The sequence below is a fragment of the Varanus komodoensis genome, unplaced genomic scaffold (genome assembly GCF_004798865.1).
Source record: "Varanus komodoensis strain SLA01 unplaced genomic scaffold, ASM479886v1 scaffold1, whole genome shotgun sequence".
Classification (NCBI taxonomy): domain Eukaryota; kingdom Metazoa; phylum Chordata; class Lepidosauria; order Squamata; family Varanidae; genus Varanus; species Varanus komodoensis.
The window spans coordinates 131,185,808-131,208,361 of NW_025335268.1; the positions used below are offsets into that span (position 1 = coordinate 131,185,808).

The 22,554-nt window shown below is 38.9% G+C and overlaps 1 protein-coding gene across 1 annotated transcript; it reads right to left on the reverse strand.

Annotated features, from left to right (window-relative positions):
* Nucleotides 1–584: 584 nt before the first annotated feature.
* IL10 (interleukin 10) lies at nucleotides 585–8,261 on the reverse strand. Its single transcript, XM_044451487.1, has 5 exons — nucleotides 8,086–8,261; nucleotides 7,220–7,282; nucleotides 5,707–5,856; nucleotides 1,808–1,873; nucleotides 585–677 (listed from the first exon to the last, which is right to left on the reverse strand). The coding sequence occupies exons 1-5, from the start codon at nucleotides 8,239–8,241 to the stop codon at nucleotides 585–587; spliced, it is 528 nt and encodes a 175-aa protein (XP_044307422.1). The 5' UTR covers nucleotides 8,242–8,261.
* Between the last annotated feature and the right edge of the window lie 14,293 nt (nucleotides 8,262–22,554).

Consider the following 22,554-nt stretch of genomic DNA (forward strand, 5'->3'; position numbering starts at 1 on the left):
TTGCAGTAGGAAGGGGGAAATAAATGAAAACTGCTGCCTGTCAGTTTCAGTAACAAATGCCTCCACTTAATTAAAGATCCTTCTGTCAGTGTACTGACACCATTGGATCTCAGTCTGATCACCGTTATGCATATTGGACCAACAGACATCTCAAAGGCTTAAATGAAGAAATTGTCTTTAGACTTCAGGTCATAGAGCTCAGATTTAAATCCAGAAGTACAGACTTAAACATAATATAGATTCAACTCAGAAACTATTGTTTACTTTTTAGAAAGGAATTCCAGCAACTTTGAGCATCCCTAAACTAAAATGAAAATAAACCAGCATATATAATGCTCTATATAAAAAAATACCTATCAATAAATTATGTAACCAGCCTTCCATTTTGAAAAATCTAAAGTATTTGCAAAAAATGAGGTATCTGAGTTAATAAATAATAGTTTAAGTTAAAAACATGTACATAGTATTATACACTATTCATAGATTTTCTATAACACTTTTTGCAAAGTATAACAAAGTTTTCTACCTAGAGGCTGCATTATAGTAAAAATAAGTTTTTCAGTCATTGTGAAAAACACATAGGTTCAATTTCTCATCTTCATTCTAAGATATTCTTCAATATAATCGATGAAAATGTCAAATTCTCCCATTGCTTTGTAGATGCCTTTGACATGCAGCTAAAGAGGAACAGGACAAAAGAGAGTTACTAATGGTGATATGCTACAGTAGTAATGATATATTGACAAATAAATAGGTCTACAATCAATAATGCTAGCTTTGCTTTTTGCAGACCTGTATTATTGATCAGGTTTATTCCACTTGGTGAAGATTAAATACTGTTGGCAAGGAGTGTCGTGGGACAGGGTAGGAACAAGGAACGAAGAGGGAGGCTAGATGGGAAAGCAAGGAGACTAGTAGATCAAGAAAACCAGATCCTTTCTATGAACCTTTTACTCACACATATGAAGACTAGGCATCCTGCCCTGTCCTTTATCAATGTCAGTTTAAGGAAAGGAAAAAAGTGGGAAATGCTTCAACAACAGCAGCGACAAAAATCCATTTCCGTGAACAAGGCATTCAAAAGAAAAAAGCTTAAAAAGCCACTGGCTTCTTAAAGGGCTCCTGAGTGCATCTTCTGGCATAGTAAACCAAATCGCTGAGGCAGGAAGGATCCATGTGAATCAACCACCCCACATAGTCCTTTACATGCATTACTGATATGATGTCAAGTACAGCCAGGCAGATGCAGCCCTCAAGTTCCTTGCAGGGGACGGGAAATGAAAGGGTCCTTTTAAAATGACTAGGCAGTGTAGTATTTTCAATATGAGTGAGAAACCTGGCAAACATAATGAACGATTTAAGCTGCACGTATGACTGGTTTGTGTGCATGGTTTAATTATTACCAGTGGCAACCTGGGCAGGCTAGATGCCTCTCTGCATGGGAAAATCTTATCATGCCTGCTCTGTGTGAAGTGAGCCCTTCTCCTCCTCCTTGAAGTCCACTTGAAGGTCATCTGGAAATGCGGTTCTCTCCTACTTTTCACATGTTAAACCCTAAAATCTTGCAAGTATCCAGGGATGGCTGTGCATGCTAAGAGGAAACACTTGATACAGGAAGGATACATGATTGGGCTGTGAATCAGGCCCTCACGTTATACATTACCCCAGAAGTATTGGCAGAGGAAGCATGACTCGGCAACACTCCCTGTTTCCCACACAATGTGTAAAGTCTCTCAAAGGCAGTGGCAAAAATGACTTTCAGTTCTGAAGAGTCATAAAGTTTAGCATGTGGATGCGAGGAGCCTACCTTTTTATAGGTTTCTTTGATGTTCTTTATTGCTTTGTTCTTCCTTTCGCAGATGAAGAACCTATGCTGCAAAGAGGAAACACAGGGATTATGAAATCGGTTACTTTGTTCAGTTGCATCATCAAAGCCCTGCAAGGTCTAGCAGGTGTAGCCCCCATTCACTGAGGGAGATGCACTGATGCATTGAATTCCTCCGCATGGAGGCAATGCAGAGGCATAACCAGATCCACAAAGCAATGACAGTCAGGCTGCACTGATTATGTGTGACACATGTTTGATGCTGATGGGCATGGGCATCAAAATCCAGAGTCGCTGGTGATTGTGTGTAAATAGTTGTGCATAACTAGAGGGGCCCTGTATGTGAGTTTTGAGTACACCATGGGCATATGCTTTTTTTTCCAGTTTGTGTGCAGAGGTTTATTGCACTGCCTTCAATATATGAAGAATTTTTTAAGCAGTCTAATCTCTCTCTCTCTCTCTCTCTTACAAAACTTTATTACTTTTGTGCTGATTATCTCCTTTTAACACAATGATTCCATTATTTATCCTCATTCCTGGTGTGGAAATGAAAAATTCTGTATATTTGATATGGAAGCTAATCAGATTACAATACAGCTGAAGGACATAGTATTGAAGGGACATGAACATCTGTACAACTACTACCAAAAAACTGTTAGGCTAAATTGTGTGTGTGTGTGATTCTTTTTCAGGTAAAATTCTTCAACAGCACAAGAACACATCTTTGCATACTAGTTTATTTCATGTACAGGTCCTGGTGTCAAAGAGGATAGGGCTTCTGTAATTTTTTCAGTTGTTGGGGGAAAAACATGTTGAACAGGCACACCTCTTAGGGTTCCTGAAGACAATTTCTTTTGTGCAACTATTAAAAGTGCAAAGTCTTTGTTCTCTCTTTCATTTGACTCTGAAGTATGGGCAAAACCACCTTGCAAACATCAGTTTTAAAGTAGTTGGGACTGTGACAGCCTCCCTCAAAGGAGGCTAGGAATTGTAGTTCAGTGAAGTGCTAGGGATTCTCTGCTAGAGCCTTACACTCTCCATAGGTAATAGTCACAAAGGTGAGTGCCAACTCAGTCCATGTCGATGGATGACACAGAACAGCAAATGTTGCCTTCCCCAAGAGTAGGGCTAGCACTTTTAAAGGTTTCAGTGCACCATTTAGACACCCATGATCTGTGAATCATTTTGAAAACATTAAATGGTATGTACATTTTATGAATAAATAGTCTGCCTTCATCTATCCCCCCAAAGTCCCCTACCTCTTGCTAAACCGTACTTCAGAACAGGGTTAGCTCTGCATAGGGCTCCCTGGAAAGCAAGATATTGAAGCCCATGAAAGTCCAAACTGCATGTTGCATCAGTCCTGTGTTTTGCCCTTGAGTGCAACATATTTCTTTCACAAATACTTAGTACAGGGTCTTAGAGCGAGCTAATTGAGCCCCAGAAATGTGGGGTGTGTAGGAAAGATTTAACCTTTTGCCCCATGCTAAAGTCCTGATCCAGAGTGAACAGGGCCATATCTGCTATTCGCATAGGCAGAAAGCTCCCATTGAATCTCGTTTCCCCAGATATCCTAGGATTCAACTTGGCATATTTATGCAAGTAGCTTCTGTAGCTATTGCCAACATTATATGCATGATTCTTTCAATTGCTTCTTAAGGCAAAGTAGCATTGTCTATTTATTAAAAGCATGTAAAATAATGTCTTTCTGTTCCTCAAAGCTCAGAGTAGCTCACAATATATCCAGACTATAGTTTAATGAAATCGGGAAAGCAGACATGAACTATTTAAGCTTATTAAGGCTGTCTGAATTCAGTTCAGTTCACCCCATTTGCATTCCTGACCACAAACATCTTCTTTTTCTGCTTGGGAAAAAAAAAAATCTACATTTTCAATGCACATTTTAGAAAATGTGCACTTTCCCCATTCAGCAATGCCTTACAAGTTCAGAAATGCATATACCACGTTTTCATATTTGCACTCTGGATTGTGAAAGCATTTGTCTAAATGTTTCATGAGTGCAATAAAAAATTTGTGCACCTTTAACTAACATATTAATATGGCAGTTTAAAAGCAGAGCAGCTAGAACAACCAAAACCCATGATTAAACAGGTCAGTACTAACCCAGTGGGCCAAATGCTTGTAGGGAACAAAAAGTCTTAATCAAGGCGCCAAAGAAGAAGCAAGATTGACCTTACTTCATAAGGAGTTACATAATCTAGGTACTGAAAAGCTCTTTCTTGCATTACTGACAGCAAAACACCAGCTATAAATGGAAATAAAGCAGAGAATCTCTGCTATATTTTAGTAAATAGGTAACTGCATAATGAGGGAGACAGTACAAATCCTGTCAGTTGACACTGATAGAACAATAGTGAACTCTCAGCTGAAAAAAGATTTGAAAGAAAGGCATCTTTGTTCATAGCTCACACTTCAAACCACAATTGTTTGCTGTACAAGCCTGCTTTCTTCCTCCTGCTTTTTAAAACCACTGCTTATTGGATTGTATTCAAATTTCTTAGAGGAACAGATAGTGTTTACTTCTTTCTTTCTTTCAAGTCAAGTACCACTTAGGTCAAAGTCAGACGCAGAAGGAGCTTCTGCTTTGCTTCCAGTACAAATGCCCTTTTCTGGTGTTTCCTCTCTGGGAAAGGTCCAACTCACTCTAGTGAGTAAGTTGATTAATACTATTAGTGCTAAACAAGAGAGTAGAGAGACGTACTTCCAGCTCATCAGCTAGGCACAAAGATTTCCATTATGGCCTCGCAAGTTTGCTGTCTGAGTCATACTGTGACCAAATGACACAGTGAAGAGGATACCACAGCAAAGCATTTTTGGGATGTGGGGTTGAACAGCACTGCCAGCTGTAGTTCTGTCTTCGCAGGCTGTAGTAGCAGCTGCTATTAGGTAAGGATTTTACATTAAGTATTTTAAGGGAGACTTCAACACTTAACATAGACTATTTAATTCACATCTGATAATGATGTAAATTATCCATTTCTCCAGCTTCCACTCTGTGTATCACCTGTCTTAATCTTTCTCTTTATGAACCTGCAGATTTGGTCACCATTGTAGCCACTGCAAGTTTGAAGCAGGTATTGGGCCTCACTACTTGATGAATACAGCTGTGCCCAACCCTGTGCAAATGTGGAAAGAATTGTAGAATTGAGTAGAATTGAGCACTGAGAAAAGTTTGGGTACATTTTCCTTTTTTAAAAAAAGAGGTTTCCGAAACTCAGGGTTATCAAGTTTAAAAGTTTATAGAGATTACTCAGTGAAATCTCAAAAGCTGGAGGACAGGTTGAGCTGAATTTCTGGTTTTTGGAAGTTTCATTGCTCTGGATAAATCTGTGGTTAAGTAGCAGAAACATAGTTAACATGTATCACTGCTTCAGTATTTTTGGCACAAAGTTTGGATTAAAATGGGCTAAAAAATTCTAGTAGGTGTGTGTTCTGACTCTACTACTACATGAAGAGATGGCAATGGTATCATTCTGCATTCTACACTTAAACAATGCTTAGAGCATTTGCAGTCATCACAACAGTTCTGCATGCAGTTCTACTATACGTCTGATTTTTAGACTATAAGCAGGAACTACTGAATATCTGAAGTCACAGTGTCAGAAAGTGAAGCCATTCTACAGTTACATCCCTTCTCTTTCTAAAAAAGTCCCTGATCATGTAGAAGTCTGTTCATTTTATGGAATGATAATGCTAAATAACATTACTATTGTTTGTTTCTAGGTTCTCAGCACTACTGGATGCCATATTGGGGCAAATCTGCTTTCCGAATGAATCGTTTACTATTCAACAGAAGCAGGCTTCTGTTGAATAGCCACCCTGACAGCAGGTGGTCTAGCAAAGGAAATGCAAATACTCACACAGCGCTTGATTGTTTGTCTCAGATCCAGCAGCATATTTCCAAGGAAGCCTACATCTTTTCCAACAGTGTTGCTGGTGGTCACATTTGGCAAAACATCCTCCAGGTAGAACTGGATCATTTCTGCCACTGACTGGCATCCCAAGTACCCCTAAGGAGAACAGTAAAAGTTCATGAAGAAGAAATTAAAGAAATCAGCTGACTCCGTGGATCTTTATTTCATTAATTACAATGTAAATTTGACTAATCTCTAGATTTAAAACATTTTTCTTTACTAACATAGTTTCCCCATGTTACATGGTAAGTCAGAAAGCACTATAATTCCTCCAGCCACTTTTACAGACTTGGAATCTAATGCAAAAAAGTGCTTGTGCCTGCATTGCATCCCATCAAATACTGGCCAGTCCAGTGATGATATCAACCAGCAAAATGGGGAGGAGAGGATTTTCAGCAATTTCTTGTCCCATCATCTGGTTTAGTGTGTGTGTGTGTGTGTGTGTGTGTGTGTGTGTGTGTGTGTCTGTGCCTGCAGTACAGAAGGCTGTCTGGAAGATGGAATACAGACAAACTTGATAGATTGTATAGAATGCTGTCCAGAAGATGTTCACCAACAGAAGGAGACAACTGAATTGTGTCTTGGGAGCAGAAAGGACTGAAATTGTGGAATTCGTTGCCTTGGGAAGTGATGATGGCCACCAATCCGAATGGCTTTAGAAAGGGATTGGACAGATTCATGGGGGAGGAGACTATCAGTAGCTCCTAGCCCTGCTGGCTATGTGCTTCCTCCTTTTCTGGAACTGGGCTGGAGGAGGTCTTGCACCCACCTTGCTTGAAGGATCCTGCAGGTAACTAATTCTAATTTGTGCCCATGTGTGCAGATTGCTAGATGAACCTTTGGAGTAATCCAGCATGACTTTTTGTATGTTATGCCGTTATGTTCTTACATTCTTATGTTATTAAGAGGATTAAGACAAAATTAAGTTGTCTCATTCTGCTGTTGAACATCTTCTAGACAACATTCCATAGCAATCTATAGACTTTCAAAGTTGGAAGGTGTGTGTGTGTGTGTATATATAAATTAAGTTTTACATACCATCTTTCCACTGTTACCAATACCAAGCACAGTGCACAACAACAACAACAACAGCAACCCTAACCAATCTAAATTAATCCTTAAAATATAACACTACTGAGGAAGCACCTCTTTGGTCCCCACTGCTCAGACTTCCCAAAGACAAGGCATCTGAAGCTCACTACTACTTCTCTTTATCTTAAAAAGAAAGACATTCAAGCCTTATGTGTTAGAGAAAAGTAGAGTGAATTCTGCTTTTCTAAATTAGTCCTCATACCCTAATTATACATGCAGTCATTCTGCCTGCCAGTCAATTACTGCTTTTGCAATGGTAGCAGTTGCCTCACTTTCTTACAATATGATCCTACAAACACCTTTCCATGACCTCTGTGAGCAACACTGTCATTTCCAAGGAATGTGCTGGAGACACCTGAAATCTCACCTTGAAATCTTCAAGCAAATCTTCTTTTAGCAATAGGATGTCTAGCTCATCATCTCTGCTTTGCTGTAAAGACATGCAGTGAGAGAAGACAGTTATATTAATATAAGGAAGCTTGAGTGAGGATTTTCAGTTAGCCAGAAATGCTGCTTTCACTTATCAGCAAGGAGCAATTAACATTGTCTTCTTCCTCTGAACTTTCAGATTTGAGACAACTTCTAATATGACAGATCTCCCACTGTTTCCACTGTCAGATAATACTTGTGACTTACATTGTTGCTACAAGCTTCTAATTGCACAGGTTGCATATATGTTACTGTGAACCCCTCCAATTTGGTTGATGCTGAAATGTACATTTTTCAGATACTGAGATATTCTAAAGCTCTGAAAAATAACTGTCATTGATAGCCTTCACTCATGCATGTCTTAAAATGGGGAAATGAATATCTCTACTTTCAGCTATTCACAGTTTATCTGTGACTGTCAACCTTTCATGTTAATGTTAACCATCTCCCAAATTGTGTCAGTCATTATAACATAACTATCCTAACTGACTTAGAATTGTATCAATCCTTAAACTGGAGAATGGCCTATTAACCAGTTGCCTATTTCGCTGCCAAGTGCAGCTGGAAAGCTATCATTTTTGAAACAAAATGAACCAAAAAGTTGTCCATCTCTCACCCATTTTAGTGGGACTTGCACAGAGTCTTGGTAGTTCATGTTCTAAACTATTTCTTTTAGCCACCAGCAAATAGCAGAACTTTCACCCATCCCAATCTTTAAAATTACTGCATAGCCTCTTCTCCTTTTACTCTTCCTAAATCCTGAGTGCAAAAGAAACTTTTAGAAGAAAAGATGATCATACTCACAAAATAATCTTTAACCTTATTAAAAGTGGCTCTTAGCTCACGGAGTCTGCGAGGTAGGTTGTCTGCAAAATGTTTGCAGTCATCACGGAACTGCAGATGCGCATTCTTGAAGCTGATCACCAGAAAGAGCAGAGTAAATGCTACAGGAGACTTCATGTCTTCAGAAAGTTCCTCTGTGGTACAGCTTGATTTTGCAAGAGGCAAAAGAGTCAGAACTGACCATCACCTTGATTAGCCCTTGATTTTATACTCCAGCTTCCTTCCTGTTTCCCACAGGATATCACTGCTGAATTTTCAAAGGTCAACCTCTTCCTTTCTGGGATTTTTTTTTAAATGGGTGCCCTCCCTCAAAAATTGCAGAATTTCTTGGCTCTCTTTTTTCCACATTTAATTCTTGTAAATATGGATGTGGTAAAAAGGGAATGCTTGTGCTAAGTTAGCTAAGATGGAAACCCCAAAAGGTGCTTTTCCATTATCATAATATTTGTTCCTTTACCTATATGTGCTTTTTGTAAAGGAAGACAATGGCTTTCCATTGTTTAAGTCTCTGCAGACCTGGGCTAGCAATAGGCAAATAGTTTTTCTGTTTTGTATAACTAGTCTTGCAAAATGTCAAGGTTTTCCCCAACATGAAATACCCAAATACAAATCAATGCAAATATTTTAATTGGACAAAAATAGCACCACAAGGAAATAGCTTCATTGTAAGGCAATTAAATATGTATTAGCTATCCCTTAATACTCTTGGATAGACAGCTACAACTCAGCTGTTTCAGTGGAACAGATAAATTTTCTTGTTGGTTTTAAGTGCCTGAATTAACCTGATAAATATATTTATCTGTTCCACACTGTTCTATGAGTACTCTGTTCCTCGCCATTTCTTAGAACTTTTCATATTACATAGACATACAATTAATTTGATCTCTGTGTACCTTTAGAAAATGCACATTCTTTGATTAACCTAACACATGCATATTTATTTAGATGGAAGTATGTACAAGATTTCAAACCTATTGAAGTTGCAATTATAGTCCTAGACTCCAGGCTAAAGAACTGTAGCTCCTGAAAATGTGGCTGCCCATGTGATGGCAAATGGAACAAGTTACACTGATATTGTACCAATGCCCCAATTGCCAGTGCAATTCTGGGCCCTGTCTGAAGTGCTGGTGCTGGTCTTTAAAACTATGTAGTTTGGGACCAAATTATCTGAAGGATTATGTTTGCTGGTATGGCCTGGGATTGAGAGCAGTGCTAGATGGCCTACTTGTAGGTCTACCTGTAGGCATGAGAGATGTGTCCTTCATGGTCATGGCTCCAAAGTCATGGAGTTTCCCCCTGAGTGCATACATATATAGCTCTATCCAATCAGACTTCTAAATTCACTTTGAAAACCTATGTATTTTGAGTGGCCCTCCCTTTAAAGGCTATGATCTGAAACTGGCTTTGATTCTAGTTGAATTTATAATGTTCTTGTCCTGGCTAATGTAGACCATGGATATGCAAAGTGATGCCTGAAGGGCCATGACAACTGCAGGGACCTCCAGTGGCAACTGTGAATGAGTCCACAGCATAATGCCCATAGAAAATCAACAAACACCCCCTATTTTAATTATGTGTACATGTATGTATGAAATTTATTTATTTTATTTTATTTATTTTTGGATTTATATCCTGCCTTTTTTCCTACAAAGGGCTCAAGGCAGCCTACATCATTCTCCTCCTCCATCTTATCCCCACAACAACAACCCTGTGAGGTAGGTTGGGCTGAGAGTCTGTGCCTGGCCCAAAGTCACCCAGTTGGCTCCATGGCTGAGCGGGGAGTAGAACCCAGATCATCTGAGTCCCAGTCCCACGCTCTTAACCACTACACCACACTGGCTCTCCATACATTTGCTAACAATTATAAATATGGCTCAACAAAAATGGATCAAATATCCAAATATGTATCTATTGGGAGTTGGCATCTATATGCCTCCACTTCACTTACTGAATGCATTGCAAGGGCCTCAATCCATTGCATTATAGGAGGTGAGTGTTCAACCTTCCAATGTTGGAATATCAGCTTTTTAGCTATCAAAAATCTGCAGAAAATCCATTTAAAGTAGCCAGTTGTTAATTTCCATGAAGCAGGTAAATAGTTTTGAAAAGTATTTACATCAGTGAATATTAAAGACAATTCCAGTATAAAATTTATTGGTGTAACAACCTTCTTCCAAAAAGAAGCAACTACTGGACAAAGCCAAAACATAAAAGAAGCATTAGCTGTATTGCAGTGCCAGCAACTACAAGAATGAGAAAATCACTTATTAAAGAGAAATTGGAATGTCAAATAGAACGGAAACAAAAGTTTTTGCTGAACAAGATAAAGCCTATGATCCATAGTTGCAAAAGATAGATACCAAAGCAGCAGTCCACTAATTGGGTATTTTGTAGTGGCTCTGCCAGCCACTAATTAGTGGCTCTGCCAGCCACTAGTTCCCTAATGTGCTTATAAGTCCTGAGTTGGGGACTTCAGTTTTATACTGCTGTTTAAGGAAGGATGGATGGATGGCCGGAAGGAAGGAAGGTGTTAACTGTGCTTTGTAGTTGTTTCTATCTAAGCCGCCTTGGGAAGACTTTGCACTAAAGGAAGTCCTAGGAATGCTGAAATAAATGATCAAACAAGCAAATTCTATAATCTCTGGAATACAGGGAGATAGTTCTCTCTTGATGCCATAATGCACATTCAGAAGAAACTCCAGCTGGCACTATATCAAATACTGTGTTGGAACAAGCGGTGCAAATGAAAACAAAAGCTGTGGATAAGTACAAGTCTATGTCTGATAGCAACATGTACCTGTGTGCAGAGGTAAATATATCTTTGAACAGTAGTTTCTGGGAAGACATGAGAGGAATCACTTCCAGAGGTTGCAGAGGCATCTGGCTAGTCCCTCCTGGAATCATTAGATCTAACAAGGGAATTCTTACATTTTTATAATATTTGCATTTTCTAACTTTTTCTCTGGACAATTCTAGGGATTGGGAAATGTTGCTTCTTTGAGTTTCATATGCTTTTTAGGCAGGATGAATTGTCTAAAATCTGACATTTAGTCAGTTTCAATTCTATTTAGGCACAATTTGGGGGCTTTGCTTACAGTGCAAGTTTCCTACAGCTTCTATTCATTCCCAGATACTCCCATTTCAACTGAAATTCTTTTTCAAGACGTAGGAACATACAATGTTACACTGGGTTAATTAGATTGTATCTCTGGATGTGCCAGGAAGGCTGTTTCGCTATTATACTTCAGGACTGAAATGCAGTCTCTTATGGGAACTCGTAGTGCTGAACTGTTGTGTAATCAAGAAGTAAAAGGGAGAAAAAAGGCATAGGTCAGGGAAATGGATTCAGGCTGCATACTCATAGTTTATATGAGGAAAGGCACTCAGCATTCACATCACATCAGTAGACCCCGGGGTTCTATGAAAAAGATGGAAGCAAAAGATACACTTTGGGAATCAGGTTACCCTTACTGTAGGTCCATTATTCCCTCTAATAGCAACAGGGCTGTAGCCGCAATGGGTTGGAGGGAAACAAGAGAAAGCTATAACATATGTTTACAGAAGTACACATACAAAAAACTTGAACGGAGAAGTCCTATTCCAATGGGGATTGAACATACTGACTGGATTTAAAATTCTGGCTACCTGTTGGAGAAATAATGGAAAACTGAAGGGAGTAGACTAGAATAGAATATCCTGGAAGAGTGCATGGCTGGCGTGGGAAGAACACGGACCTTTTCATACTGTGATATTTTACTGCACATATCTTATTTCTTATGTTTATATCCCATCTTTTGTTTCCTGCAAGGAAACTGAGATGCTTCACAGAATCCTCCTCCTCTCAATTTATCCTCAACTGAGGTGAACTAACCAAGTGAGGTAAGTTAACCTGTGAATCAGCAAATGGCCCACAGTCACTGAATAAGCTTCATGGACGAGTGTGAACTAAAATTTGGAGCTCCCATCTCCCAGCACAATACTCTAACCATATGCCACAATGGCTTTCTAGAGCTTGAGTTAAAGATTTATGATATATTTCTATGATATTTATATCATGCCTTTCTGTACAAGAAACCCAAGGGGGCTTACAGGACGCTCTTCCTTTCCATTTTATCCTCACAGCAACCCTGTGAAGTAGATTAGGCTGATAGTCAGTGACTAGCCAAGCATTGCCCAGTGAGCTTTATGGCTGAATGAAGATTAGACCTTGGGTCTCCCAAGCCCCATTCCAGTACTCTATACCATAGTGGCTCCAATCATGTAAATTCCACTGGGCTAAGCAGGTTGTGGGAAAGCTTAATTTCTGTATTAGTGATTCTATGTTTATTGCACCTGGGGTGTTTGACTGGGGCTTCCAGAAAGCTCAACACATGTTTGAGTCATCTGTCCATAAGTGTACTTACACTTTAGGCACCCATCAATGGATGTCTGACTGGGCTGGGATACAACAAGGATAGACACATATCCTTATTTACAAAGATTGATCCTCTGTTTCAAGGCATCCTCTATTTGAAGACCTGTCCTTGTCCCAGTCTAGTTTAACTCTAAAGGATCGTAAGAAAGGGAAACCAGGGAGGGCCTTGAAGTTGCCCATTGACAGTAGGCACATGAGAAACACTGAGGTGAGATGTACAGTGTTGTTTGCTGATTACATTTATACCCCACCCTCTTTCCTCCAAGGAGCCACAAGTGGCATACATGACCCTCCTCCTTTTCCCCAACTCTGTGAGGCACTACGCTAAGAGTGGCTGGCCAAAGTCGTCCAGTGGGCTTCATGACTGAATGGAGGCTAGAACTTAGGTCCCTCCCGCCTCAGACTAGCGCCCTAAGCACTACATCACATTATTTAATTTATGGTAAGTATTTTCCAAATGTGCATGTTTACATGCAGATTGCCACATGCATATTTTATGTAAATCTATCTCCTTTGTACTTTCCTTTTGACTATATATAATGTCTGTTCTAGAAGCAAAATAGTTTTGCAAGTAACACTTGGGGTCTCAAAGCAGAATTAGTCATATTTTCCCCATAGTGTGAAAATCAGCGTCCTACTGGAGCAGTGTTAGGGTTGGGAAGAGGTTGTCGGAAATAGCAACACTTTCACTGTTTGTTTATAAAGAAGCGATTGGGCTGGATAGACTTTTATGGAGAGCATTTACAGGCTGGGATAGAAGCCAGTCTATATCATGGTGAGAAGCAGTGCTAGCTTTAGGTTTTTGAGGGACTTCATGATTCATTCATGAAATATTTGTAAGGCACATATAAAATGATCTCTCTAGACATCATACGATTCAAAATACAGTACAATACAATACAAATCTCTAAAATCACAACAGTAAAGCTAACATGTTAACCATACAGAACCAAATGCAAAAGCCAAGCTGATAAAAATGCAAAGCCAATCTCACTGAATGCAGTAAAATTAACACCAGCCTATAAATTAAAGGGAGGATTTTCTCAGTGAAGGCCACGCATTTGTGAAATTCCCTCCCAGTGGAGGTCTAATTGGCGACTATTTTAAAACAGTTTAATATTTATTCACACTATCATTTGGCATCTGATTTGTTGATTTCAGTGCTTTGGGTTAAATTATTATTTCTGCATTACTACTGTTTTAGTATGAAATTATGGTTCTGTGGTTGTTTATTGCATTATTTTATTAATATTATATTCAGCACTCCTTCTGGAAGAAGGGCAGGGTATAAACAAAAAATACAACATATGTAAAGAAACAAACCTTTAGCTACTTGCATAACACTTCCTGCATCTTATTGCTGGTTCACTTTTGCATAATACAAACATAAGTAGATTCTACAGTTAGTGACAGATTTTATTTTCCTGGGCTTCAGGATCACTGCAGATGGTGACTGCAACTTGCTCCTGGGGAGGAAAGCTATGGCAAATCTAGACAGCATATTAAAAAGCAGAGACATCACCCCGCCAACAAAAGTGCGTATGGTCAAGGCTATGGTTTTCCCAGTTGCAATGTATGGCTGTGAAAGCTGGACCATAAGGAAAGCTGAGTGCAAAAGAATTGAGGCCTTTGAATTGTGGTGCTGGAGAGGACTCCAGCAAGTCCCTTGGACTGCAAGGAGATCAAACCAGTCAGTCTTAGAGGAGATCAACCCTGACTGCTGTTTAGAAGCCAAATACTGAGGATAAAACTCCAATACTGTGGCCACCTAATGAGAAGGAAGGACTCCCTGGAGAAGAGCCTAATGCTGGGAACAATAGATGGCAAAAGAAGAAGGGGACGGCAGAGAATGAGGTGGCTGGATGGAGTCACTGAAGCAGTTGGTGTGAGCTTAAGTGGACTCCAGTGGATGGTGGAGGACAGGAAGACCTGGAGGAATGTTGTCCATGGGGTTGCAATGGGTAGCAACAACAACAGAAACAACATCTGCAGTCTGGACCTTTCAGGGCTCTACTGAATGCAAGTTGCTAAGCAATGTCCTGCAAATTTCAACCTCCTACCTTTTATAATTTTCCTTCTAAAAACAAAACAATGCCTAGGTTATAAATTTGCAGAACAAATGGCCTATGGGCTGTTTTTGTGACTGAAAACAAAGAACACATTTTGAAGCACAAAATGAAGTTAACTCTAGGTCATTTTAGTGTGTTCTGACAACCTGGAAAAGGAGCAAACACCTCCAGAAAACAAAGCAAACAAAGAAGTTAAAATTCATTGAAGGAAGATATTTTTACACTGATTTGAAGTTTATATGTCCGTACTGTTTTGCTGATTGCAAGTCAATAGGCCAAACACTGTAATATAAATTTTGTTGATATGTGTTGATGCAGGAAAGATTAAATCCATTCACGTGCTGGTTCAAACCTCCCAGGGGCAGAGGGTGTGTGAATGGGAACATTCAGTCAAGGGCCTTTCATATGTATCATTTACCTTGGTTGAGACAGTTTTCCTGGGGTGACAAAATAATCAAACAAGGAAAGTGAAAAGGTTTTTACAAAATATGGATGAGGTTCTGCAGGCTAGGAGTTGCAACACTGAAAGCCTAAGCTTAACCTTATTCTTAGGAAGGGATGAAATTTGCATAAACATTGTAGTGGCTATAAAAAATGGGAAGGAACAGTTCAAAAGAAGCTTATTAATCAATGCCTTTTTTCAGAGTTATGTAAACTTATTGCATAACTTGAAAGGAACTTAATTTAAATTAATATTTCCTATTTTCAGAGGATTTCTAAGTGGTGCATCTATCACATGGATGAGCAATACCACATATATTTTTTTAATGCGTGCTTTTGTTTGCAGTCTACAGAAGCCACAAAACACTATAACAAAGATGTCGAAGTTCCAGAGCCCTGGAAAAAAGCTGAATATTTCATCCATTAACATACACTAACCTTTCTAAATTTGGTGGAAGGACAATAGCTTGGTGGTCACTAAAGTTTCTCAGAAGCTGAGAGACTTATAAAACTTCAGGCAGGTTGCTGAACTCTGAATGTGAATGCAGGCATGTATGTATGGGCGTATGGAATCGGAAGGTGAGAATTGTTACACGCAATCACTTGAACAATTTCCTTCAACACTGTTTCTTTGCATTTCCTTTGCATTTTCTATTAGAACATAATCTTTGCCTTTGTTTTTCTTTCTCTCCTGCTTTGTGGTGAGAATAATAAAAAGAATCATATTAGCAGCCTTTTTTTTTTTAGCTCTGATGCCTATGAAAGAGGAAATGTATCACAGTAGCCATTTTTGGCAGGGCTCACCTGTGGAAAGGTTTCTTTTTCTTAAATCTGTCACTAAACTTGACATAAGCTCTAACGTCCACCCTGCCTAGAATATCCTACTCATTTGTGTCACTCAACATTTTTGCCTTGTTTAAGCAATTTGAATCAGGACCCATATGCTCTGGGACAGGAGCCTTTCCTTACATCTTTCCTTTCTACCCACTGCTTCCTGAAATCTGTCTCCCACTTAAAGAAAAAGAAAACCCCACCACCACTGATATCAACAGAGGATTTTTACTGTTCCTTTTGCTTATACATACACACGCTAACAATTTTTCGGATCACAGGAAATTCCCGATGATTTAAAAGCCTTATTCTGCTATTGTACAATAAGCATGATGCTGCATTCATGTGAAGCTCATGGTGTGTGTGTACATCAACAGTTCCCGAAAAACAATTGCTCAGACCGGAAAGTTGGGCCTGGCTTTCTAAGTAACTCTTGATACGCAGATGTTCATCACCAGGGTCCTCATAGGGACATCCCCAGGAAGAGGCCTAAAATGTAGGCTGCTGTGCTTATCCATATCGATAAATTGTAGTGGCTTTCACTTCTATCAGGAGCAAATCTTTGATAATTCTATAAGGTCTCAGTAGTCCCTTCCTGACCACATCATCTCTGTAAACTAAGCATTACAACAGCGATAGCTCGTAACTATATATTCTTGAGAAATTCAGTCTTGCTCCCATCCTCTGCCAACTTCTGTGAAGATGGCTGCTAAGCTCAGAAAGAACATGGACTTCTCTGGGCAGAGCTAGTATCCCTGCTAATCAAAAGTGCTGGTGCTACATCCATGCAGACCCTGACTTCACTGCACAACTGGCTACCAGTTCTTCAATTTCAAAATCTCAGCCTTCAGGTAACCTTTCTTGATCATTTTCCTAAACAGAATGAAGGGAAGGAAGGACGGTTGGTCCCCACAGGCCAGCTAAACACTCCTAGCATCTTGCAAAAATGCGTGGTACATAATCAGTTTATAGCAGATAGGTTTGATGAAACCAGCACTGGTTTTTATTGTATCCTGTTTATTCCCATGAAACAGATGGAGACAGGAAATCACCATCCTGCTCTCAAAATATATGGTAAGTTGATGGATGGCAAACCATTATTAGATTATCTAACAAACGAGTGAAATTCCTGAGAACACATGGAACCCATAATATGTTTATGTTATTAAATGTCATTTTATTAACCTTGAAATAAACTCAAGGTATCGTAAGGTATTGTATCTGGTGGGATACTTTCACAAAAGAATTGGAGCAATCATACAAATATTTTTGCATGATAGAAATATTGGAATTTAGTTTTTCATCCTTACAGGAACTCTGTTACAACCCAATATACTGAAAGAGTTTTGTGGAAACATTCTGCTTTAATTAATGGAGCAAACCTGCTCTCTTCTCTGGCCCCACCTCTGAACCTTCCATTTTTCCCTCTTTGAGGCCAAGTTGTGAACTTGGAACAGGAGAAGCTGGTGTGGTTCTTTCCATACGGGCTGTGAAAGGAGAAGGATGGAAGCTCAAAGTCCCAGCTTCAAGGCTGCAGGATCTTTTCCTATCGCTTCCCAGATGATATTGGGAAGCCATAACATTGTGCCCTAAATGCACATTTGTTTCCCCCAACTTTCTTTTTTTAAGATTGGGGGAGAATTATAACAACACTGTGTTCATATGTGTAGGTTACCAACCTGAGGCTTCATTCCCATAAAAATTAAGCTATTTGAGATTTTGGGAGTTTAGTTATGTGCAGGATTGAGCTTCAGAAGAGATCAGGCAACAAAAGGAACATTGAAACTGGCAGTTTTTAAAGGATTTTGGAAGGTGCAATGAAATGTCAAAAGAAGGAGTTGGAAAAATTATTTTATATTATATGAAGACCAAGACAAAGTTGGTGCTATGAAGTGTAATCTTATATATATCTACTTATTAGTATGCTTCATTGATTTCAATGGGAGTTATTCTTGAATAAGTATGTGCAGAGTTGCAGTCTAAATTCACCACATTTGTTTGAAAATCCCTGCCTAAAAAGGAAAACTGGTGATTGTACTAAAATAGGATGGTTTCTACATTTTCAGGGACGACAGGTATTGTGCAAACAGACTGGGAAATTTTACAACCATGTCATGTTCCTTGTATCAGTCTGTCATCTCTGTTGTGTATTATATATGTTTTAGCAAACCCCCATCCCATGTATTGCACACTAATGTTTCAATCTACTTTTTTCTTTCTTTCTTTTTCCTGATGTGATATTTGCAGACAGATATTTGATATGTGTAAAGTCCAAAGTATTAACATGAGAAATTCCTTATTATGCCTTATTATTCATGCTATTCTTTTCATACAATCTTTAAAAAACTATTAACTAGAGTATTTGTAATGATGATTAATATTTCCCAATTACAACACCCTTTTCATTTAGACACAACTGGTTTTTATTTCTTAGTAAAGAGGATTGATTAAAAAAAAACCTTTTGTGTACAGCCACTGAGCTTATCAATGTGACTCACACTAATGTTTGTAAATTCCAAGTGAATTTGCTTATGATGTTGTTTTTGACATTTGAATAAATAGATCACTATACATTTTCTTTCCATTGCCTTTTTATAGACTTAAAACATTAGTGTCCAAAAAATGTTTCATTTTTGGTTCTAACAACATGTAGAAAGCTGTTCAGTGATTGCTTGCTCTAGCTTTGAATCTCTCTGATTCCCATCTTGTTTTGGCTGGGAAAAGTTCTTCAACTCCCAGCCTTGGCTGGCTGTGGGATACTGGGAGCTGTAGCGCTTTTTTTTTACCTAAATAGGTATAGGATTACACAACTAATGGTGCCAGATGGAAATGTCCATTCTCATGCTCTTTGGAAAGTAATGAGAATGAGGGTGAACAGCAGATACAACCATTTCTATGTGTTCATTTTCTCATGTCATGATCTTTGTCAAAAACAGAACAATATTTGGAGGTGATAGGCAGAGATTTCTGTCTCTCAAGGTGAGAATAAACAAAGATTTATTTTAGGACCTAGTTATAAGTATGTGCATACAGACCTCCACTGAAGCCTTGCATTACTCCTATGATGTGCTGTGTACAAAGAAACTCTTACATGACTGCTTGCTTCAGTTCTGTATAAGGAGCAAAGGAATTGTGGTGCAGCCATTGCAAACACAAGAACTCCTTGTTCACATCAGAGCTATGAAGAGGCTGCTGGATCAGGGCAACAGTCTAAGCTGTCTGGTGTTTTACAGTTTATTTTAAATATATCATTGAAAATGACTAATTTTGCATAATACATTATGAATATACATATTAGTGCTATAGTTAATGTGAGCATTGTTGATTTATCATAAAACTGAAAGCTGTACTGTAGTTGTTCAAAATATACAAGAATGTAGGAACTGCTTGCAGGAGTAAAAATGCACCAAATTCAGTAGACTGTCTCCAAGTGGTTTACAGTTAGGTAATGATGGCAAAAATCTTCCCCAGTTTCTTGTTCCTAGTATCTGATAATCAGAAATTTACTGGCCTTGAATATAGAGATAAGTTCACCAAGTTCGTATTGTTTTGATTTATATCACTTTTATACTGCCCACTAGGCAAAGCTCTCTTGAAAAACTTATAAAGAGCCACTGAAATGAGCATGAATCAACTTAATTTTTACCATGACTTCCAGCCAGAAGAAGGAGGAAAATTAAGTGTCAGTGTGAAGAACCAATGGGGGCAGCCAGCATTTTTCAGATGGAATGAGGAAGAATCAGCAGAAAGCTGAGTTGGGCTGTTCAAGCTTTGTGGGGGCTGCCTTTCAGGAAATCTGATGCAAAGCAGTGGATTTGGCTATCGAGTAGATTTAAGCAGCCTCCAGCTATGCTCAATCTGCATATTTGTAAATAAACTCAAATATGAAAAATATTCCAGAAGCCTCTGCTGACCCTTCCAAAGGAAACCAAACACTGTGCTCCTGGAACTTTTCACTGTTTAGAGTAGTAGAAGGACCACAAGAATAGGAACTGACACGTGTGCCACATAATGTTCTAACTGGGGTAACACACATGCTTCCACAAACATTGCCTCATGACTTTTATGAGGTCCCACTTTTCTAGTGCAGCCATTTTTTGCGCATCGCATATGGCTGATACATATAGGGAATCCTAAACATCAGGGATGAGGAAACTTTAGTAGCCCTTCATGATGTTGTTGACTAGAATGCTTATCACTGCTATGTCTGATAGGAGTCCAATAACATCTGGAGGGTCACAGGCTCTCCACATGTGCCCTACATGGATGCAGTGTGATTATTTAAAGAGCTTAGAGTCATTCTGAATGTATTTTATTTTCTTCAAACACCAACTATTTACCCTAAATATTATCTATACAGCACTATATTTTTCAGTAATATAGGTTTCTTAAAGTATTCTGCATGCATAATTTCTGAGTTCAAGGAACTCATTCTCTGAATAATAAATCCTTGTCAATTATTATTTCCCTTCTAGTATCATTTTACTATACCTATTCAGTACCTGATAATACATATACTAAAATTGTCACTCAGTGTTAAGCACAATCTAGCCAAACACTTAAACACTTTCAAGACTGCAATCCTGATCACATTTTTTTTCAATGAAGTCAATGTGATTTACTTCCACGTTATCCCAGTTAACCATGTTCTGTTCAGAAAGAGAACTCATTGATTGTTGTTGGGTTGTTTAAACTGTGACTTGCTCAAAGGTTGTTTCACTAGGTCCCAGAGGTGGTGGAAAAGCATAGAAAAAAAATCTACTGCTTTTCATGACAATATATAGTGCTGCAAAGACATTTGGGATGCAGTGAAAAAATGGACGAAGGAGGAGAAAAACAAAGAGCCCAGGTACGAGAAAATAAATCATGGTTCGCTTGATTGTCTGCCCTAAAAACCTTGGGTAGAGGAGCAAGTAATGGCTTAAATGAAACTTGGTTTTCTGTGAGATGGGTCAGTATTTTTAATTTATTAGATTTATGTCTCACCCTTTTCTTTTTTTTTAAAGACCTCGAAGTGGCTTACTTCATTCTCTCCCACCTGCTTTCAATCTTATCCCCACAACAACAACCCTATGAGGTGGGCTGGGTTGAATGTCTGTGACTGGCCCAAAGTCACTCAATTGGCTCCATAGCTAAACTGGGACTAGAAACCAGATCATGTGAGCCCCAGTCTTAACACTTAAACACTACACCACACTGGCTCACATGTTTAATGTTTAATTTAGCTAGTTCATGGCACTGATGACAGTGATGCACAGAACGGCTTGGTTCATACATAACATAGAATAAGGGCTGTCATTGAATCATGGTTTGTAATTACATGAGAACCCAGCACTAAGGTTGACATAACAGCCTAGTAAGAAAATCCATGATTTATTGTTGGGTTTTGACTTATGGGTTGATCATAGTTAAACCATAGTTAAACCACAGTGCATGGTTAACAGATGATGACAACTCACAATTCAATGACAACCCACAACAACCCACAACTGGCATCAGGTTATTGATAGATAATACATGATCAATACCCTTCTTATTTTAGAAGATGTGGGTAACACGTAACATGCTTGGTTCTCCAGCAGCAAGTCAAAGGACTGTTTATCAGCAATCCTGCAAGAAGGGACTTTCCTCCAGATGGCTTGTGATAATTTTATGGTAGTATTCAATGATTTCTCATGGGGGTTCTCCCTCTCCTTCTCCGTTCTGCAATGAACATTGTACCATTTAAAAATGTTAGTCAGTGAGATTTTTTTAAAAGGAGGGACACATAAATGTATATTCAAATATGACATTTGAATGACTAAATTTCCTGAAGAATGTTTAGTTTAAAAAAACCTAACAAATCGGCCTGGTTGATTCCCAGAATGAAGTATGTGTTGTCCTATACATAAGAAATAAGTATTTGCATCTCTGTAACTTAGAATAAAATCAGATCAGTCAGTTTTCTGATTTTCATTTTCTTTTCTGAAGTAATGTAGCTCCAGGGACTGAGTCTGAACCAGGAAGTCCTCTCTTCAAAATTCCTTCCACATAAACTCACCAAATGGCTCTAGTTGAACTTCCTGGCTCCACACCTTCCTCATCTGCTGTGTGGAGAAAATATTATTTATTTTAATTAACTAATTTATTGTATTTCTATGCCAAATCCAAACAGATTTGTGAACAGTATAAGGTTAAAACTAGTAGAAAAATGAAAACAATACATTAAGATTCTGGCTAGTCTGCAAGAATCTTCTTCTGGTCAGCATTCTTCCCTGTCCAGCTTTCACACCCATACACAGAGATCAAGAATACAATAGTGTGGATGATCTTGGCTTGGTGTCCACTGACATGTCCTTACACATGACACTCTTTTCTAGCTTCCTCGTTGCCGCCCTTCCAAGTCTCAGTCCTCTTTGAATTTCTTAACTGCAGTCTCCACTTGTGATGTACTTGCACACTTTCTTTTCAGAATCCAGACTGAGTGCCAGGCATTCCTTGCTTCATAGAGAGTAATATGCTTTGTCACAACACCTTGAATATCTTTACATGCATGGAAAATTGCAGCTATGGTCCTACGGCTGCTCCACTCCCTAGCAACTCCTTTCTTTGGGACTGGGTGTGTATTGGTCATTTCCAGTCGGTGGGCTACTGGTTTATTTTCCATGTTTGTCGGCATATTCCTGTAAGGATTTC